A 20,269-nucleotide genomic window follows, 5' to 3' on the forward strand; every position below is an offset into this window, starting at 1 on the left:
CCATCTTTGCAATTGTAAACATAATTGCAACATAATAATTTTCAATGCTAGGCTTTCTATAAAGTAATCTTAACCCACTTCCACAATACAAACACAATACAAAATTCCTTTTTAAAATTATACAAAAAGAAGTACAGACAGACATGATCTTCTGCAAGTCAGACGTGAAATACATAACCCTGTTAACTGATGCATCAAACTCTAAACTACATATTGCTGTCACAGCCTATACTGATAAATAAACAATATTATATACAATTTGTACCTAAAAATGTAGTCAGGAGTCTACTTTCTCTTCCCTCCCTCTAAATAAAAGACATTTTGGAGGAAAATTTCTCTTCTGCAAGAGAACCTGTAACTAAGTTGCTAGAGTTCCTGCCTCTAGGAGTCCTGGGGTTGTATAAGCTGAATATACATCAGTTTTAAAAGTAAATGTGAAGGTCTCCCAGAAGTTCATTGCTTCTAAAAAGATAAAAATCTGACATTAAGCTAGAAACATAGTGCTTCTTTAAATATTTAAGTAAACTTTCCATATCTGTCTATATTTTTGTAAACAGCCATGCTTCCTGGCAACTGGCAACATGAAGATTTATACTCTAGGCTTTTAAATCAAAGTTCAGTTTTTCCATAGCAACTGCACTGTTCTCCTTACAGATATTACTTTCATTTTGTAATAGAAAAATGTGGTATTTCTGGTTGGCTGTCAGGTAAAACATAAGGAATCACTGTCAGGATTTTTAAGTTATACATAGAAGACTTAATTCCAGAGACAGTGCAGTGAAGCTGATCCAGCAGCTTCCTCAATGGGACATAGCTAAACCTACCTTATCTCACAATTACTCTGTATCACAATTAGGAAAATATGCTGACACAACTGTCAAGATTAAGATGCACAGACTGCTTGTTTTAAACTGATAATATTGCTATGATCACACAGGACTCTGCACCACCCATCTTTCTGACATTGCAGACAGTCCTGTATTTATCTCTGTATGCCAGGCCCTGTTTGCCCTGTAGCAGATATATTCAAAGCACACTATCCATGAAAAAGAAAATGGAATGAAAACCACAGTTTCATACATTTGGAGTAAGCTTCTTTACTCCAAAGAAAATGTATGTATGTGGGTACCGATAAACTTTGGAAACTAAATATTTTAGGAATTGAGTATAAGAATCTTCAGGAATAGATCACCTGTTAGAATACTGTCTTTAAAAATGTCAGCCAAGGCTTGCATCTATAAATGCAGACGAAGCAAGTTCACAGACATATATGGAAAAGCTGTACACGAAGTGCATGCAAAGCAATCTAGTACATCAGTAAGTGTTCCTTCTTGGTCTTACTCTTTCACACAATAACAGCTTAAGTAACAATCACATTTCAATTCAGCTTCCATTTTATGTATTTTATCGCTTTTATCAGTATCTGTCACAGAGCTAAATGTACCAATAGATCTTACTGTACCTGAACAACCTCAGCTGGGGCCCTTTCCCACTCTTGTGCCCATGGGCCCAGCAGCCCAATTTCAGCTCAGCTTTGGGCCCTCAGTTCCCGCCTGAGACAATCTGCAGGAGTGCCCATCTCTAACTCCACCTCATCTGTGCCTGTGCCTGGCCAATGACCCCAGTGATCTGGATCCTGACTTGCAGCCTGACTTCCCAGCTTCACTTCAGACCTGCCTCATCACTATGGATATCCTGGAAGGCTGCTATAAGGTCTCTCCAAAGCCTTCTCTTCTTCAGGCTGAACAAGCACAGTGCTCTCAGCTTGTTTTCATAACAGAGGTGCTCCAGCCCTCAGGTCATCTTTGTGGCCCTCCTCTTCGCTCAGTCAAGCAGATCCACATCCCTCTCGTTTGGGACCCCAGAGCTGGATGCAGTGTGGGATCTCACAAGAGTGGAGTAGAGGGGCAGGATCACACTCCTTTTGATGCAGCCCAGTATATGGCTGGCTTTCTGGGCTGTGAGCACACACTGCCAGGTCACGTTGAGCTTCTCATCAGCCAAATCCCCAAAGCCCTTCTCAGGGCTGCTCTCAATCCATTTCTGCCCAGCCTGTGTTTGTGCTTGGGATTGCCCCAACCAAGGTACAGGACCTTGCACTTGACCTTGTTGAACTTCATGAGGTTTGCACTGGCCCACCTCTCAAGCCTGTCAAGGTCCCCCTGGGTGGCATCCCTTTGTGGTAACTCTCAAAGAAAACTATATATGAAATACGTTATTTTTTTCCAGCTCCTGGACAGGAAGAATGTTCATTAATATCGTATTTTTGCGATGGCCAGAAATGCAACCATCAAAGCATTAAAAAGCTTGGTAGTTTCTGTAGAAAGATTTTACACGAACTGGAGATACATGGAAGAGGGTCTAGTACCATCATACCATTTATAAAAGCTTCTTTCAGTTTAACAGACGTGACATTGCAGAATAAACTGTTTCCAATGAAGCCTGCAATGCTAAAATTTGAGTGTTGTAGATGCACTTTTGGGGTTTTACATCTTCGAAAGTTTTCAAAACTATTTTTACTGTGCTGATATTTAAGATTAGTAGACATTCTGGAATCTGTAGAAGATAGTTATTCAGTATTACAGGAGGAAAAAAGGTTTTTCTTTAGTACTGACTGGCAGCCAGAAAACATAGAATTTTTAATTTCCTAAGAAAGGTTTTTTCAGATATAAAATACTCATTTGTGGAAGGCAACATTTTTCCCTGAAATGTGCATCAGTTTTAACATGGATGGAATTTCTGCCCAAATAGAAAGATTAATTTCAGAAAAGCACAATATCCCCACATGAACCATAAATCATAACCTACAAATGGAATTTACTCGCTAAAATAAGAAGCAGCATTTAAATTTCAGTCTCCAAAAATCCAGCTGGGTCTCCTTAGTCTCCAGATTTTTTTGAATTTTCAGAGCGGATGAAGCTGGCTGTTAGCTCCATTCTGATGTAGAATTAGGCACTTTATAAAATCTCAAAATTTTTACAAGACACAAAGATTTTCCATGAAGCTATTCCAGGTCTTCACCAAACATGAGACAATAAAAGAGAGTTGCTTATTCTGTGAATACGTCTATTACTGCTATGTTAGGTTTTAAATATCTACCGAATAATTTACACAGAACTTTCTATAACTGCCCTTTCTAAATCACTTCCCAGCACAGTACAGACAGAAAAGACATACTGCATGTCAGAATTACCTCCAACCAAGCCTTTTTCCTTAACTGCAATAAAGAAATCAAGTTCGTCAGGGAGATAATCACCCTTTTCTTCAGCATGTTGAAAACCGTTAGGTTATTAGGTCACAGATGGACACTGTCATCATCTCACCTAAAATTCACTTTCAATTCACCATTGTACTTCTGACTGTGTATATAAACCAAGAATCAATTTTTATGTTTGTTCTCCTTTGATGTGTAAACACAGTATATTTATATAATTGTAAAATCTATTTTTAACTACAAGAGAACTGGAAAAATTAACTTGTCGCTTGCATATTTGATAGATCCTTTTCCCTATTTCAGGATCTGTAGTAAAGAATGGATTTTAAGACATGATATCATGTATCCTTATCTTACTGTTTCTTCACGATAAAGTCTGCATTTTCTGGTATGTTAGTAGACTGACATAAGTATTAAAACCACATTTTTGTATGTTTACTTAAAACATGCTGTTGCAGATTATATCTATCAGAATTTGTTAGACCAACTCAAGATATTGGTCTTAATCTAAAATTGAAATAAATACTTTGTGTTCTCGATCTCTTAGAACAAGATGTTCTCTGCTGCATTCTGAAGTAAATGTGAAAGATCCAACAGATTAGTTAACAGCTTGAAAGACTGCATACAGTGATGGCAACACTTTATAAACTGAATTCACTGGTTTGTAATTTGGAGATCTTTCACTACTTAATTTCCTTCCTTTCTTTCTTCCATAAAATGAAATTCAAACTACCTCTGTGTTCAATTTTTATGGAGAAACAATCTAGAAGGGTGTTCTGCCACTTCAGCAATGAACACAGAATAAATACGCTCTTTTTTCTACCCACAATTAAAAATCCTATTAGTTCTCAGAGCAAAAAAGATGAGATATTGGGAGGCTGAGTTTAAGATTTAAGTACAATGAATAAAACTAATTCAGAAATCACTATCTTAAAACTCACATCACTTTTTATAAAAAGAAGATACCAACTAACCAAGCTAACTTTATTCTTTTTTTCAAATGCATTCCTCAATTTTATAACAGACTTTACAAGTCTGTTTTTTTTATATATATATCTTTTTATACATTAAAAAGAAACAAGGAAACAAAAATGGTTTTTTAAAATTAGCCAATCACTCCAAAATGACATGTATGTTCATCATAGGAAAGTTTAACAATAACTAAACCATAGGAGATACATATTTAAATAAGCTTCATTTAAGAAATATTTTTTGAAACAAATTCTTAAAAATGAGGAATTAATAACTATGGCACTCCTATTGTATATCAGGATAATTCTGATGGTTCTGCACCTTGCCAAATGTCTAAAATGATAGACAGTATGAAGTAGAAAACAGCCACTGAAAGGGGAATGGAATATAAAAGCTCCTTATAAAAAGATAGGGCAGTGCTCATTGTTATTCAAGCACATTAGTTGCCATATCCTGTCTCCACTGACTGCAGTGGAAGCTTTAGCATTGACTTCAAACAGGTGCAAGTCCCATGAGACTAAAGGGAATAAAACGTACAGTCACGGTATGAAAGCAACAGTGTATAAAGTGTGGTGAGACAGGATATGTAATTCCAATCTGGTACACAAGAATCCGACAAAGCTATTTACATGCAGTGCCAAGTAAGGATGCAACTGAAAAACCAGGCATTTCTAAAGAGAAATTTGGCAGGCCTCCATTCAATGCTACAAGAAAAGCACAGGAAAGATGTTACAGAAATGAGTGTGCTAAACTATAGTGAGGAGACAGAACAAGGGAGACCCAGAAGCAGTAATAAGCATCATCCTGTTCTGCAGCAACTTGTTCAGGACACAGCTGTTGGCATGCCTTAGTGGATACTGCAGATTGATCTGCTCTGAGAATTGTTGGGACTTCGACTGAAGTATGTTACCCATTTTTATTTATTCTCCTCTGTATTATTATAAGCATTTGAGAATGTTTGGAGACTTTTTAAACTTACATAATCTTCAAAGAGAAGTCCTAGACTATATTCTTACATCAGCTGAGTTATGCATGATGTCCTCAACTAATTCTATAAAGAATGTAGCTGAGATATCATTATATTAATTAGAAACTGGTCAAAAATAGACTACTTAATTGAAAGGAAACTGTGACTTGAAAAGATCTTTCCAGACGGAATGAGAAAAGAATATGCAACACAAAAACCGTTAAAATTGGGGGTAATAAACATCAAACTGTCTTGTTATTAAACTTATCTGGATGAGTATTGCAGCAGGATGACTGAACCCCAACATTTAATTTTAAAAACAGATTTTGATGTTAAAATGAAGGCTGACAGTAACAATTTTGAGGGGAATAAGGCAAGACCAGAAACGACTGTAAGACAGAGAAAATAAGTAGTTCTTCTATAGTTAATAAGTTTTATGATGGAAAGGTAAACATATACCTGTGCAAGCATGGGGAATCCGAGGTTCCTGCACCCATTACAAGGTGTCAATGCCTCCCATATACCTGAAGGACCACAAGTATTTTCACCTGCATCATCATCATCTTCTTCTCTTGGTGATAAACGCGTTGAAGGCGGCCTCTGCATAAAGAAACAGTACTTTCAAATTAAACACAGTGATATACTTAATGAAACATTATACTTGAAAGAACTTTAAAGATTCCCATTTATAATTTCCAAAAGTTAAGCTACTATTTTAATGCAAAGTAACTACTCAGCTGATGTACGAAAATCACACTAAGGAAAATATTTATATTGATATATCTGCAACTGTACTCTAAATATGAGCAAACGTAATAATATACATTAAATTTTTGGGGGGGTTTATTATCAATTATTGGCTATTTCTACTTTATTTTACTTAAAAATTTGCTTTAATATCGTGAAGCTTAAGATATACCACAGAGAATAAAAATTAACATTTAAAAAAAACAAATACTACCCCCAAAAAGGAAATCATATAAGCTAAGGGGATCTTGCTTCAACAGTCATCTCTTGTGTTCAGAAAAGTACAGCTGTATTACATTTGCTTGGACCACTCCAAGGGTTTTGCAGAAAAAAAGATCAATTCAATCAAATTATGAGGTTTGAATTTTTATTTTATCAGTAATAAATGTGTTAGATTATTTTGTAGGCAAAAATTTTATTTAAAATTGACCTGCCTTATTTTGTTTCATTGGCTAGAAGGGATGAAAGCTACTGGGAAAAGTCACTCAGTTGTCAGTATTAAGGCTTCCATATTGTTCTCAGTGATAAGGGAATGTCAGAATGCTGGTTTTCACTTAAACCAGTATCCTAATTTTCTATGACAGCCAAACATACAAAGAGTGGACAGTTCCCATTTACGTACATTATTTTCTAGACAGGATAGCCTACCCCAACTGAATGAACTGCAGGGACAACTTTTATTGATTTCAGGAAAAAGAGAAGGAAAGTTAAGCCACTAACGAGTGATTATTTAAAATCTGGTAAAAAAAAAAATAAAAAAATTTTACTCATACCTTAATTTTTTTGTCCATATTTAAATTGGAATATGCAATACTTTTTCTAGCCTGCTTGACATTTGTTTGTGCAGCCTACCTGATATTCAGATACTAAATGCTGTCTTTTGGAATGCTTGTTAGTTGTAATCTTTCAGAAGTGGCTGGATTTTTGATTGACCAATGTAATGTTGAAGCTGACCACATCTATTAATCTGGTGATAAACATTAGACCTAAAGTACTGCGATGAGGCCCATATAAAAATAAGTAATAAAAAAACCTCCGAGCCATTAACTGCATATTATTTTAGCCAACAGAATAAAGAAAAGCATGGAGTCTGCTCTAAGAAAGGGAATGCAGAAATGAAGGAAAAGTATGGAGAGAGAAAGAAGCACAGAAACAGCAGCAGTTCTAAAGATGAACACAAGCTGCTGGAAACTGTAAGAGAAGCAAAGACATCGCACAGACAGGCACTAACTCAAACCGAGTAGTAACACCTGAGGATCATTTAACCTTTGACTCTTGTGCTAACTTCCTATACACAGATGTGGTTGGTATACCATCAATTTAAGCAGAAAAGAATATTTTTAAACTCTATTTCAGCTCACTCACCAAAGATGAGAAGCACGAAATATCCATTTCCACTGGTCTGATTCCTCTTGGTTAGAAAACGGTTGATCCCTTGCTGCAGATTATATAAATCTAGCCACATCTTCTAAAGCTAGGGGGATTTATTTACTTTTTATTGCAAAAGTCAATTTCTAAAACATTCTTAGCATGATATTTCACGAGGTTATTTTGACAGTCAAGTGGTGCCACAGAATGTGTTGCCATAGCAACCAATATTCTTATACAGATTATTAAAAGGATTGGGTTAACTCTGCAGAGGTGGGCCATGAAAAGCCATTATTGCTATACATTTGCATAGACAAAGGAAGCAGACTACAGGTCTTTCCCTTCTATTTATGATGCCATCTTCCATGGTGGTTGCCCTACGTTTATATTTTAAATCTCAGAATTGCTGTACCAGAGAATAAAGTGTTTCTTGCCCCCTGGAGCAAAAAGCAAAGAACTGCAGCAATGCTAGGTAAAGCAATGCTAGGAAAGCAGGTAGTACATATTAGCAGTGACCTTAACAAGCCAGTGTAAGTGAATGAAGACAAAAGTCACAGAAAAACGTCAATGCATGTTCTAAAAGTAAAACAAATATGCACACATAATACCAAAGAGAATTTTTCAACACAATTAAAGGAAGATGAATAATAAAATTCAATATATTTGAATCATTCAAGGGAGAACATAGCAGTATTTAGCCATTACAGAGGAACAGAGTAGAAAAAAAAATCATACCAATAGAAAAAATGCAAAAGCAGAATGAAAGTTGTATTATTTCCATTAGATATATTTTATATAAATAGCCTAAGAAAGAGTGGAGATAACAGGAATTTAAATTACTGTCAATATGAATGAGAAGAAAGGGAAATACTATATAGCCAGATCTCCTGATTGTTCAAAAAAGGACCAATCAGAGTTCATTAGACACACTCTTGGAATAAATTGACCAGTACTCTTGTGCAACTAGACAATCCAGGTATGAATAACATGATACAAGCTAATTTACAGACTACCACAGACTAGGCTTGGCTCTTTTTATACTGAATGACTGATTTCTGTCTTGCCCAAATTTCTGCTAATGGTAAAGCACTAAAAAGGAAGCATGAGGAGAAATGTGTATGAAGGGTCAAAAATGGTCATTGCTATCACCTTTCTCAACTATCCCTGCTTCCAGAAGCCCAGATCTTCCTAGACCACAGGTGCAAAGGGAGAAGTGGGAGTTGCTGCAGGGAAAGAGAGCTGCATTTGCAAAGAGGAGGAAAGCAGTAAACAGCACCATGGGAAAAAGGAGAGTTGGAAGTCTCCCAGATGGGGTAGACTGGGTTTGCATACCTTGTGAAGAGGGAAGCACCTGGAGGAGGCAGGTGAGATCAGAAAGATCTACAACCAATCCACAGATCTCAGGCTTTCATATAAGCCCACAGAACTCCCAACCCAAGCCACTCTGCCTCCTGCTCTTTTCTCCCAGCCTTCATTCCTTTCCCAGAACTCCCTCATTTTTCTCTTCTGTTGTATAATTTAATTTTGCCTCCTTAGAGATCCTTTGGACAGGAAAATCTAATTCTGTTTGTGCTGCTGGGAAGCCTTGAAATAGCCCTGTAGGGAGGTTTAGAGAAGCCAAGGTTATTTATGCCCATGTCTCAGAATAAAAAGAAATAGAAAGAGAGAGGAAGAGATTTCTGTCACCTAAAGAAAAATAGACACAATTGAGAACGTTTTATTCACGCCTGTTTTGACTCAAAAAAGAAAAAGTAAATGTAGTTAGAAAATGCCACCTAGATCACAGTTGCTCAATTAATTGAATTTGACATTATGAAACTGTGAAGTCAATATAAACTGTAACACTAAACTTTAAAAAGGCCAACTCTGCCTAAGCTAGAAGAAACATGAGTATAAGCATTATACACCCTCAAACAAAACCAACAGAAAACCTTAAAAGATATTAGATATGATCTTTGAAAACAAAAAATTGGTAGGGAAACCACAAGACATTGATACAGAATAAAAGATTTAGTAAATGTCCTGTGTTTGTTACCAGAACACTTAATTATTAAAAATTGTTTACAGCAAGAAGATACTAACAATATAATTTTTCTACATATAAAAATAAGATAGTAATAACATAGCAATAAGGGAGTAGTAAGATCTAGCATAAGGACATTGGATCATTACAATTAGTGACAAGTTTTCCTCAGACTTTACTGGGCCTGACACATCACCTCTGATTTTCATACCTAATGAGCATTTAGATTATGTCTTTGAAAATTGAGGTATGGAAGTCTTCATGTCTCCATCTAAACAGCAAAATTTGCCCAGTAGGATACTTCATACTGAAGGATACTTTATTCTATAAACAGGCTATTTGTTCTCCCAGAATACGTAGGTGCCTCAGATTGGCTATCACAATAACTTGACATCTCTCTCCTTATCTAAGAGAACAAGCCAATACTTAGAAACAGACAAAATGACAAGTACTGACAAAAAAAGCAGAGAAAGTCTGTTTCCTTCTTAAAAGTCAATAGGAAAAGAGACCACCTTAGATTTCAGAGCTCAAGAAGCTTTAGGCCATGTATAAAACATATATAAAGTTTTGACCTTCCTTTTTACATATGCTGATAATTTCCTGACCACCACATTATCTAGACAAGTTTTGTCTATTACTACAATAAGTAATACAAAACATCTTATTTCCTTTTATTCTCTCCTCTCATTTTTCAATGAAAACTGGTCTGGTTTCTGCCTCAACATTCATAAGCAGCCATTGCTAGGCAAAATGTGATCTAATTCCCTCATTTCAGGATGCAGAGGAGACTTTCCTCTAGTAGTCCAGTGAAATCTAAAACCAACCATCATAGAATCATAGAAAATTCAAAAGAAAATCTTTCTTTACTTCTTGTATCTCTTTCTTTATACCCATCATCCATTTGCAGGAGTATTGCAAATACCATTTCAGGCAGTACCCACTAAAGTGACAGAGCAATATCCACATAGCACTAGCAAAACCGTTAAAGACATAAAGTAATAGGACCTTTTCTGTTTGTTATTGCATCGTAGTTCTGGATACTAATGTTAACTTTGCATTTATCTTGCAGCATATCACATATTAAGAAAATAAGCTTTTTGAAACAGAGGAGCAAAGACAAAACCCAGAAAACAATTTCCTGTCTCTGGAAGGTAGAAAGCAACCAGACATGCGATAAACTAAATTCTACCACTCAGTCTGGAACAATGAAGCCCGTAGGAGGTTTCTTCTGAAGAAATAATTTGGCAGACATAGGACCATGCAAATATTTCATATGATCCTAAACTGAATTATAGATGCCCCTCTACCTTTCCTTTGGCCCAAAAGGCCTGTAATTACATCGTGAAATACCAGTGAAAGGAAAAAAAAAAAAAGTTCTATACTCTATTTTTTATTAATACCAAGAACTAATGAGAGGTAAACTGTTCCTGAAGAGCCTCTATAAATTCGGCTGAGCAGGGTGCTCTGTGCCGCTGCTGTTATGAGCCGTGGCAGACCCGGCCCGGACCGGCAGATTCGGGACAGTGTTCCTGCGCGCTCAGTGCTCCCCCTGCTGCTGCCCGGGCTGCTCCCAGTGGGAAATCCCTGAGGGATGAGCAACAGCAAAAAAGCAGCGTTCGGGCATGAAAGGTAACACCATCACTGACTATTTCTTTTCCACAGCAGGATCCCTACAGCAACCAAATGCACCCTTCTGGGATTCAGTAAGGAGCCTGACGAAGAGGAGCGTCATTTACAAGATACATGCTGTGTCTTACAGGCAGACAACAGTGAGACGTTTTGGTGGCCTGCGAACACCTTTCCCACATCCAACAAGGCTGCCTTCTCTCTGCTTGGGTCTGTTTTGGGTTTGTTTTTTTTTCCATTTCACATCCTCATTACCTTGCCCTTCACCTTACACTGCATGACTGCAGCCATTCTTTCAGAAATATGTTCCTAGCGTACATTTATTTCATTATTTTAATTGCCATGAGTCTGGTTAGATTTTGACTGCAGTTCCTGTATTCAGCAAGGGAATACCAAGAGAAAAAGGATGGTCTTTCACCTAAAGCAGCAGTTGGAGAAGTGTACTCTGTACCTGCCTCTGCCATAATCCCTGTGGGATGCTGTGCATGTCATTTAAACTTCTCCGATACGGTCACTACGTTTGTTTTCCTTTTTTTGCTGGCTACATTGAGATTGTGAAGGCAAGTTTGCAGAAGTACCAGGCTACAGCAGGAACCAGCATGAGCTATTCTGTGACCATTTTTCAGTGGTATGTGAGATTAAATGCTCTGAAAATCCAAGCTCTAAAAGTTCCAGACAGGAAGAATCTTTACCTCTATACCACTGCACACCAGCCAAGCTGCACGTGACAGTATTTTCTGACTGGGGCTCCATAAACAAAAACTCACCAAAAAATCCAGCAAACTGAACAAAACAAAAAAGAAAACTTGTCTGAAGCAGTCACACATTTTGAGCTCAAGAACAGCAGTGTCTGAACCTGTAAAGAAATTCCTGTAACTTGAAGTCAGCAAAGTCATGGCAATTGACTATATGTAGCAACGGTAAAATGTATTAACTTTAGGCAAACATGATTAATTCACATTTGTGATGAAAAAGTACATGAATGTGTAGTTACTGCTCCTCAGTGGGCAAATGACACCTATCATGATGAGCACCCCAGAAATTAATCACTTGGTCTTCAGAGCAGGATCTGATACTATGCAGCAAATACACCCTGGAGCTAGATAGCAAGTACAATGTGCACTGAGTAAGGTCAAAATTATAAGTAAAAATGGGATTATAAAATGAACAAGTACATGTGAATGTATATTCAAAGCAGGGCCATACATTCCATTTTTTTAATTCATCTTTGCATGTAACGATAATGACAATCAAGAGAATTGTGCATCTTTACACTACTCTCATAAAAGGATGCATACGCAATACAACAAAAATTCTAGGATTTTAAAACCTAACAAGTTATTAGCTAGTCAGAAAACAAACAACAACAAAAAAAACCCCAACCGTTTCTTCCATCAATAAAGGAATTACTATTTTCGAGACTTAAGATAGTTTTTCATTTGCTAAAAAAATAACTGTAAAGAAAGAATGGCCCATCAACAGACTGTCATTTATTAATAAAAAGGCTGATCTTGGCTAATTGATTTTTCACTACACATAAAAGCTTTTGAACTGAGTATAGTAATCTTCATATGAAGAGTATTTCATCTATATATAAAAGCCTCTTTTAGGACACTTATATTTAGTGATCCGATATTTTGCGTGCATATCGTAAGTGCAAAGCAAAAGACACCTCTATGTATTTCAGTAAGACTTTTCACTCTTCTCTACCTCCCATTTAATTTTTCTACGTAGATAAGATTTTCAAAGGACAGAAAATTTCAAATGACAGAAAATTCAATTTGAGAATTGAATAAATTGAAAAATTGCAGAGAATGGAACACTAAGTGCCTTTAGTAACTATAATTTACCATAATAAGAAGGTATTTGTTAAGAATGATATAGTAGACAGAACCTACAGAGTTTTCATTTTTAAGTATCTTGGGAAGCATATACTGTGTTTATTTTTTGGCATGAAATTAACAGGACGAAGTATTAGCTGCTTGGAGCTGCAATATGAACTGTCCCAATTCAGAAACGCACTTAGAACATCATTCTTTTAAATTAGTTTGAGCCATTTAAAACTAAGCATTTAATATGAGCTATTTGTTTAGTCTATTGATTAAACTAGCTGTTTTTAACGCATAGAAATATAGGCACTTCCACAATTTATTTACTCCATCCTAGTGTCTGTGCTTGGGACAGGATTGAATTGCCTTCCAAATTAATTTCTTCCTCTTAACATTAAGTAAAATAAAGTAAACCTGTGTTTTAAACAATTTCCTAACTGACCATGTACCTAATACTCATAAATCAGACTAACTGCACACTTAGTATCAATTTCAAATGCTTAATATCAAAGCACTTCTTCAATTGTTTTGCTTGACCAAGGAAGAAGAACTTAGCACACTGAAGCATAAAGCCCCAAGACAGAATTCAACCCAGCAAGTCATATAGACTGCAAGGACACTCTTTGCCTTTCCATCCCACAGGCATAGTAGATACGACCTAAGTTGGCATACAGTCAGGGTACACACACATATAGGCTGTGCAAAACCACACGAATTTGGTAACTTTTTTTGAGTTTAAGCACAATTAACTTAATGGGATTTCTCATGTTAATGACAGGCTTATGTGTCTCTCTGAATCAATAGGCACATGACTCATTCCAAAATGTGACTCACTGTGTAAAACTCATGTACCAGTCGAAAAAGAAGAGAATGTTAGTGAAGGAAAAGCAAAATCAAGTGTTAATATTTTTTTAAATATTAAATGGAATTAAAAGCTTAAGCACATTTACCTTTGCATAAAGGAAAAAACATATAATTCAAAGTACAGACCAGCATTTTTGGCTTAAAGTGTCACAGAAAGAAAATACTGCTTGGAGAATAGCTACGGAGGCATCTCTGTATGTAACATTCCTATACTATCTGAATGTTATCATGTAACATTTGACAAACTCAGTGCAATGTAATTGCAAAGCAAATCAGCTGTAAAACATGTATTTTTCTTTTTTTAAAGTTGTGAAAGAGAGGGTGGATAAGTGGGTGGCAGAATGATGAAACTTATAGAAAATACATTATTTGTCATGAAATAGAGCAGAAAGAACAAAAATTAAAGTAGGGGAAAAATCAGGTGGTAAGTGAGTAGGCAGAAGTCACTAATTTATTACTCCTCCAGTGCAGAGTTTTTTATTTAGCATACATATACTCAGTAAAAATGTGTTACTGAAAATGCAGTTATTATTCCATTAAGTAGCTGCTGGCTTAATGAAGGACATAAGAGAAATCATACCTGAATAGACAAAGCCAATCTAAAGACGAACTAAATACAGCACTCAATTAGTGATCTGAATATAAGTGCCGGTTAAGAGTGGATAATCAGGGAGCCCTAGAAGAACATTTGTGCCAGATTATCTACAGATCCATCAGCAACAAATCACTAGTAGTTTGCCATATTGTCACCTAAGTGCTAAATATAAAACCAATGCAGTAGAATAGCTGACAATCAGTTGAAATGTCTTGACATGCTATAGGAGTTGAAGGCCTAACTGGAAAAGATAAGACAAATAGTAATCTACTTTCTGATATCAGTAAAACATGCAAAAGCTCAAACTTTTCTAGAGGTATTAGAAAAAAGGATTACACACAACCCCCCACAGGACATGCAGAATACCATCAACTGGACAACTCTCAATGCAGCCTGATTTACATGGCAGGTGGAAGTAGAACTCAAAATCATCTTTATTAGGAAGGGAAAGGTTTTGCTATGTCTCGTAGGAAAATGTGCCAGTGTGAAGCTCAGATGCAAGCTGCGGCTTTTTCCTGTCTTACATAAAACAGTGCTATCATAGCAATCATCTCAATAGCCAGTACTACCAGAAGATTTAGGACAATGGTTGCTCTTCCTGCTCTTCCTGTGCTAGCTCATCTGCACTGTTCTTTTTGCCTGTGTACATAGTATGTACAGGTCTACTGCAATACAAGCACACCTTTATGTTGTTTTCCAGATATGCTATTAAGTAGCTGAAGAGCTAATACTTAAACTCTTTCTTTAGCCAGTTACCATATAGTGTCTTAGAATACCTGTAAAATAAACAAGTCAGTCAGTAACATGCTTTCGTCTATGACTCCTGTGTAACACTGTATTTCTTATGAAGTATCTGTGGCTAAATATGTGAGCTCTTAAAATTATTGAGATTCCTTAAAGGAAACACCATTTTGGACAGATGGTAAAGACTCCAATACCCATAAGGAATCAGCTATTAATAATTGAAAGAAAGACCAGCATAGGAATAAAACATTTTTACATTTTAATATTATTTTTGTCTAAAATTGACAAGCAGTGCTGAGGCTGCGTCTTTACAGGCTGTGAACAGTTCATATTCCAGAGATATTGGGCAGAGCACCAATATCAACAGAAATAATAGCAGTAGTATTAATAGAAACTGCTCAATCTCAAATAACTACTGAAGCAAATAAAATTGAAGAGCCTCTTCTGAGATTTTCCCTCGTGGCAGTAAACTGAGACTTATATATAAGTTTAGGAAGGATAGATGCCAAGAGAAAAGATAACAGATTATAAAAAAAGGTATAAATCATTCAACTCTTATGTCTCTCTGGAAAAGTAAAGAAACATGTAAAAACAGATGTGTGCATGATCAAGTAACCCTGGTTTCTGCTTCTAATCTCAATTTAAAAACTTATACCAATGAACTCAAACAGGGGTTTCAGTATATACTGAAGTTACAGAAAAGTTAGCAGGTGCATTTATAGCACACTGATGATCTATATTAATTCCATGGGCAAACATTTCTAATGCATAGCAAATATTAGGCAGTTACCCCTTAACTCTGACTTAACTCATGATCTTATATTTTATAGAGTTATAAGAATCTAGTCCAATATATTTTTCTGCTATTCATTTTTTTACTTGCTGAGCTTATTTACAGTGACTGAAAAAATCTGCCAACAGAACGCAATGAAACTCTATGTGATGATAGGTCAACTACTTCAAGACTTCAGGACAAAAATACCTAATCTTTTTTTATACGTCAATTATAAGTGTTCTTGTTGCCATTAGGATAGAATAAAAACTAAATTAAGCAAGTAGTGCAAACAAGTTGCCTAATGTTCTACCTCCAACTACTAGTTTTTAAAGAAAGCATTCTAAGCATTCTTTTGTATTAAGTTATCATTTTGCCCTGTGAAATATGGCAGAATATTTACCTTCATCATTATTTGTATACTTCTTACTAAGAAGAAACGAAGAAGGGAAACTGGAACTGATGCTGCTAAGAGAGTAGATACTTACTCAACTTCAAAAGAATCATACAATACAATATCGTGAAACCAGACATTTACACTTATCCTCACCCCTTAACTGGATCGCGTAGGTGTTCACATGGCTCTGATGGATTAGTAGGCTCCATCTTCTGCTTACACTGTACGGATAAAACTGAGCTTTCCTCACACTACAGAAATCAAGTGAGAGACATACCCATATGGTTCTTGCTTTCCTCATGCATTTCCTATCAGATGGTGATCATCAGGCTTTACTGTCAGTTCCAAGATTAATGACTTTATTTTATACTAATAAAGCAGAGAAGAAATCAGTGTTGACTTCAGGCATATACAAAAGATACTTAAGATTCTTTTTCCCCCCTCTACTGTTTGTATCCTGTTCTGTAGGCAGAATACTCATTTAGTCTAAGGTCACTATGTATTAAAAAACACAATCAAACCTGCACTGGTACCTGGTGACAACAGTGATACAGTTCTAGAAATATTACTGCAATACCTATCTCTGTAATATGCTAAAAAGTTCTAGAATGATGTATGCCTTGTTTAAGATTGCAGGATACAAGAGAGCACATTTTAAAGCATTCTTTCTCCTTCTTTCCTTATTAACTCAGTTATCTTTCCCCTAGGGTAATATCTACATATGACTGTGAAAAATAAACCTCCCACATATTCAAGCTTAGGCTTTTTACAAACTATCAAAACTAATTTTTCAAGAAAGCAAAAAATATGCTTTCAGAAATTAAATCTAATCATATTTAAATGTTAGAGAAGTCCTTCATATTCCTTATATACCTCATACATTGTTATATACTCTATTGCTCAAATACAGTAAACCAAACGGATTACTAAAGCTTCACAAATACTTTTCAGTCCTTAATTTTAACACTCCAAGTCTACTGGAGGGACATTAAGATCTTGATTAAGTTGACTCTACAGTGAGGTCCTGAAGGCACAAGTGAGCCTATGTTAGCCCCATGCAAAAGGCACCTTGCGCATCCACAGTGATATGAGACACTTAACATTACTGTAGCTGGCTCCCACCTTTGGAATTTCAGCACCCCAACTGCTGATACTCTGATCAAATAGGGAGGAAATGAATTTTAAGAGAACCAGTGAAGATCATGATGAAAAGAACTTTTTGTTCTCTTGTGAGGGAGAAGTTGAAAATCTGATTCTGGCTAGAACACTGGAGAAAAGTTTGAGGAGAGAAGAAACCTGAGGGAAATGCAGGGCAGGACTCCATGACTGATCTTTGGCAGACCTCTAGGGAAGGTCAGGGCTTGAGGGAAACATCTCTGGTGACTGATATATTAGTAATAGCAAAAGTCACCGGTCTTTCTGATGATATGGTTTTGTAAAAATCACAATGACAAAGAGATTTGAGTTACTATTACAAAATCACTAGTCTGGGTGGAAATCTCACAGTATTATCTTCTTGCTCTGTTCTTCAGAAGTGACTGAAATTCGCTTGATCCTACATGAAGTTGAATACTGTAGCTTAAAAACGGGCATTGTGTTATACACTACTGCGAACTCACAGGATGATGGGCACAGCGTATATGGAAGAAATGGAACGGACAAATGTTCTGCTATGCAAGCCTGGCAACATTGTCCACAATGGCACAGGCAGCTCAGGGATGTTAAAAAATAATGGCATGAATGGGGGTAAAAAAGAAGGTTCGCTAAAGCACTGAATAACACACACAAAAAAGATATTTAATTAAAGTAAATATACTTCATATTGGGAATAAGATCTCAAGATCAGTTCTGATAGAGTCCTTTGGTCCTGGCTAATCCTGTTGAGATTAGTAGATTTCTTTGGTATTCATCTAAGTATAACGAAACAGAGATTAGTGTTCAAATTACATATGTGCTCAGTACAACATATGACAGTCTCTGAACTAAAATGGTCCTTGTCACAAAAATGCAAAAATCTTCTGTAGGTAATTTAATAAAACACAGCTGTCCAATAGGACTCTTGAGTAGATAAAATATTACTAATCATTTCCAGAGAACTCTGAATTTATATACAGCTTTAAAGCCATAAAGACAAACAAGCTCTTTGATCTTAAAAGCTCATGCTATAATTACTTTATATGAAAAAAATGCTACACCCGTATCTGAGCTCATTATATAAAAGAGATTTAGCTAAGATGAAAGAGTCCACAGCAGGGCATGTGAAGTGGTTGGTAGCATGGCAAGATTTACATACAAAATAAACTGAAAATGCTAGGATTATTTGGTCAGGAAAAAGAAAGTGTTAAGAAAGAACAAGCCAGAAATATTGCAAGTTATGGAGGGTAGGCAAAAAATATTTGTTATTTTCTACTCTGTCAGATTTTACTATATAAGAATAAATGGAAGCATATACTCAGCAAATAAAAGAGCTACCATGCAGCATGTGTTCTGCAAAACATAGTAATAGAAGGTCACTGTGGTAAACAATGTGACAGATTGGAGCAAAAAGATTAGATACATTTAGGATTCATCAGTGCAAGCTAAACACAAACCAAAATTCAGAGAGATTCATTTGTCTGTAAGCTATTTTCCTGCACATATCTGATAGCCAAGGAATTTGCCACACACATACAAAATTGCACAGACCCTTAAATATTCCAGAAGATCATTCTAGTGGAAAAGGAGTAGGTACTTTTTAATGCAGATTAGATTAACTGGTGGCTTGGCCAGCACCTTCCCCTACTTATACTTTACTCCATGTAGTTTAAATCATACTAAGTGTTGTCATGTTTCGGGATTTTATATTCTTAAATAAGGGCTGACTATCTCACAGGGTAGGTCTATGCAGCACACTGGAGGATTGTCTAGCAATACTTCTAACCAGGAATCACAGCAGCAGGGAGCTGCAGGCTAATTTAGTTGGCTGTGAAGCATGCCACCGGGCAAATTATTCTGAGTTCTGCATGGCTGCTATTAAGATCCCTCTAGCACCGAAATCTTGACAATACTGTACTGAAGAATAGCATAACCTATAGATACAAAAAATAACCTATTTTAATAACTAAAACTTAATGAAAGGGACAAATAATTGTATGAAGTTGGTATGTTTCCTTCTGCTTCTTTGTAATAAACAGCTCATGTTTAAATAAAACTTAGAAATCATTTTGTAAAGTAGCTTATAGCAAATGTATCATTCTATATTGACCAAGTGGAAGAAAATTAACTCTATGTTTGTAAAATAATAAAAATAAAAACCAGGACAGCTTCGTACTGGATGTCACATTATAAATGTCCAATGAAAGAAATAACAGCAACAACAGTTCTTCTCAGTGGGAAATACCACTGTGCATATTTTGAACTGGAACTAGCAGATGGTTTTTAGTTGGGTGGTAGCTTTTAAAAACAATTTTTAAAGTTGTATAATCTTATCTTCAGAGAGTGGGTAGACCTTTGCAACGAGGGAATCTTAAACAGTAAAGTTTACATATCCTGGGAGAGACAGCCTTCATATTTTTACTTCCCACAGAAACGAGAGTCAGTATATGCTTTCAAAATAATTCACAACTGAACTATGTGTAATGGTTAAAGAGCAACTTCATACAAAATTCTTGCAATGTCAAAATTTGGCGATACGTAACTTAATTCCCCTTTTATAAGTGATAGTTAAGTAAAGCAACAATATTCCAAACACTGACTCTGTGTACAATTCTCTTCCATTTTGTTTAATACATCATAAATACCTACAAAATACAGCAAAGCTGTGCTATCGAATTCAGTAAACGTTAATACATTAAATAATTTAAAATTTATCTGCTTTTCTCCATGGAGTCCCAAACAATCAGGCCTGATTGTCTTAATATTCCCTAGTGAATAAGTAACCAAAATTGCTCTTGAATGTGTTTTTAATGTATCCTCATTAGTCAGCCATTGTATATACTTCTGGCTTGCTCATCATCATTGTCATGTGAAATTTTGTCTTACTCTCTCAATAATGCCTATATGCAAGTGTGTGATATTGTTAAAGGCTACTACATTTGATCCATGATAGTAAACATTTACTCCAGCATATTTGGTCACTCTTGGCCATTACAGTATTTCAACCCAGCCACTAT

General features: G+C 36.0%; 1 protein-coding gene across 5 annotated transcripts in view; it reads right to left on the reverse strand.

Annotated features, from left to right (window-relative positions):
• The window catches only part of ANKS1B (ankyrin repeat and sterile alpha motif domain containing 1B), a 444,013-nt gene that overhangs the window by 337,244 nt on the left and 86,500 nt on the right, over positions 1-20,269 (reverse strand). For all 5 annotated transcript variants that reach the window (XM_030479097.1, XM_030479093.1, XM_030479096.1 and 2 more), the window contains one exon: positions 5,613-5,753. In XM_030479097.1, the coding sequence (XP_030334957.1) occupies positions 5,613-5,753 (141 nt within the window). The remainder of the gene's footprint in view (positions 1-5,612; positions 5,754-20,269) is intronic.

Source organism: Strigops habroptila, chromosome 3 (genome assembly GCF_004027225.2).
Source record: "Strigops habroptila isolate Jane chromosome 3, bStrHab1.2.pri, whole genome shotgun sequence".
NCBI lineage: Eukaryota > Metazoa > Chordata > Aves > Psittaciformes > Psittacidae > Strigops > Strigops habroptila.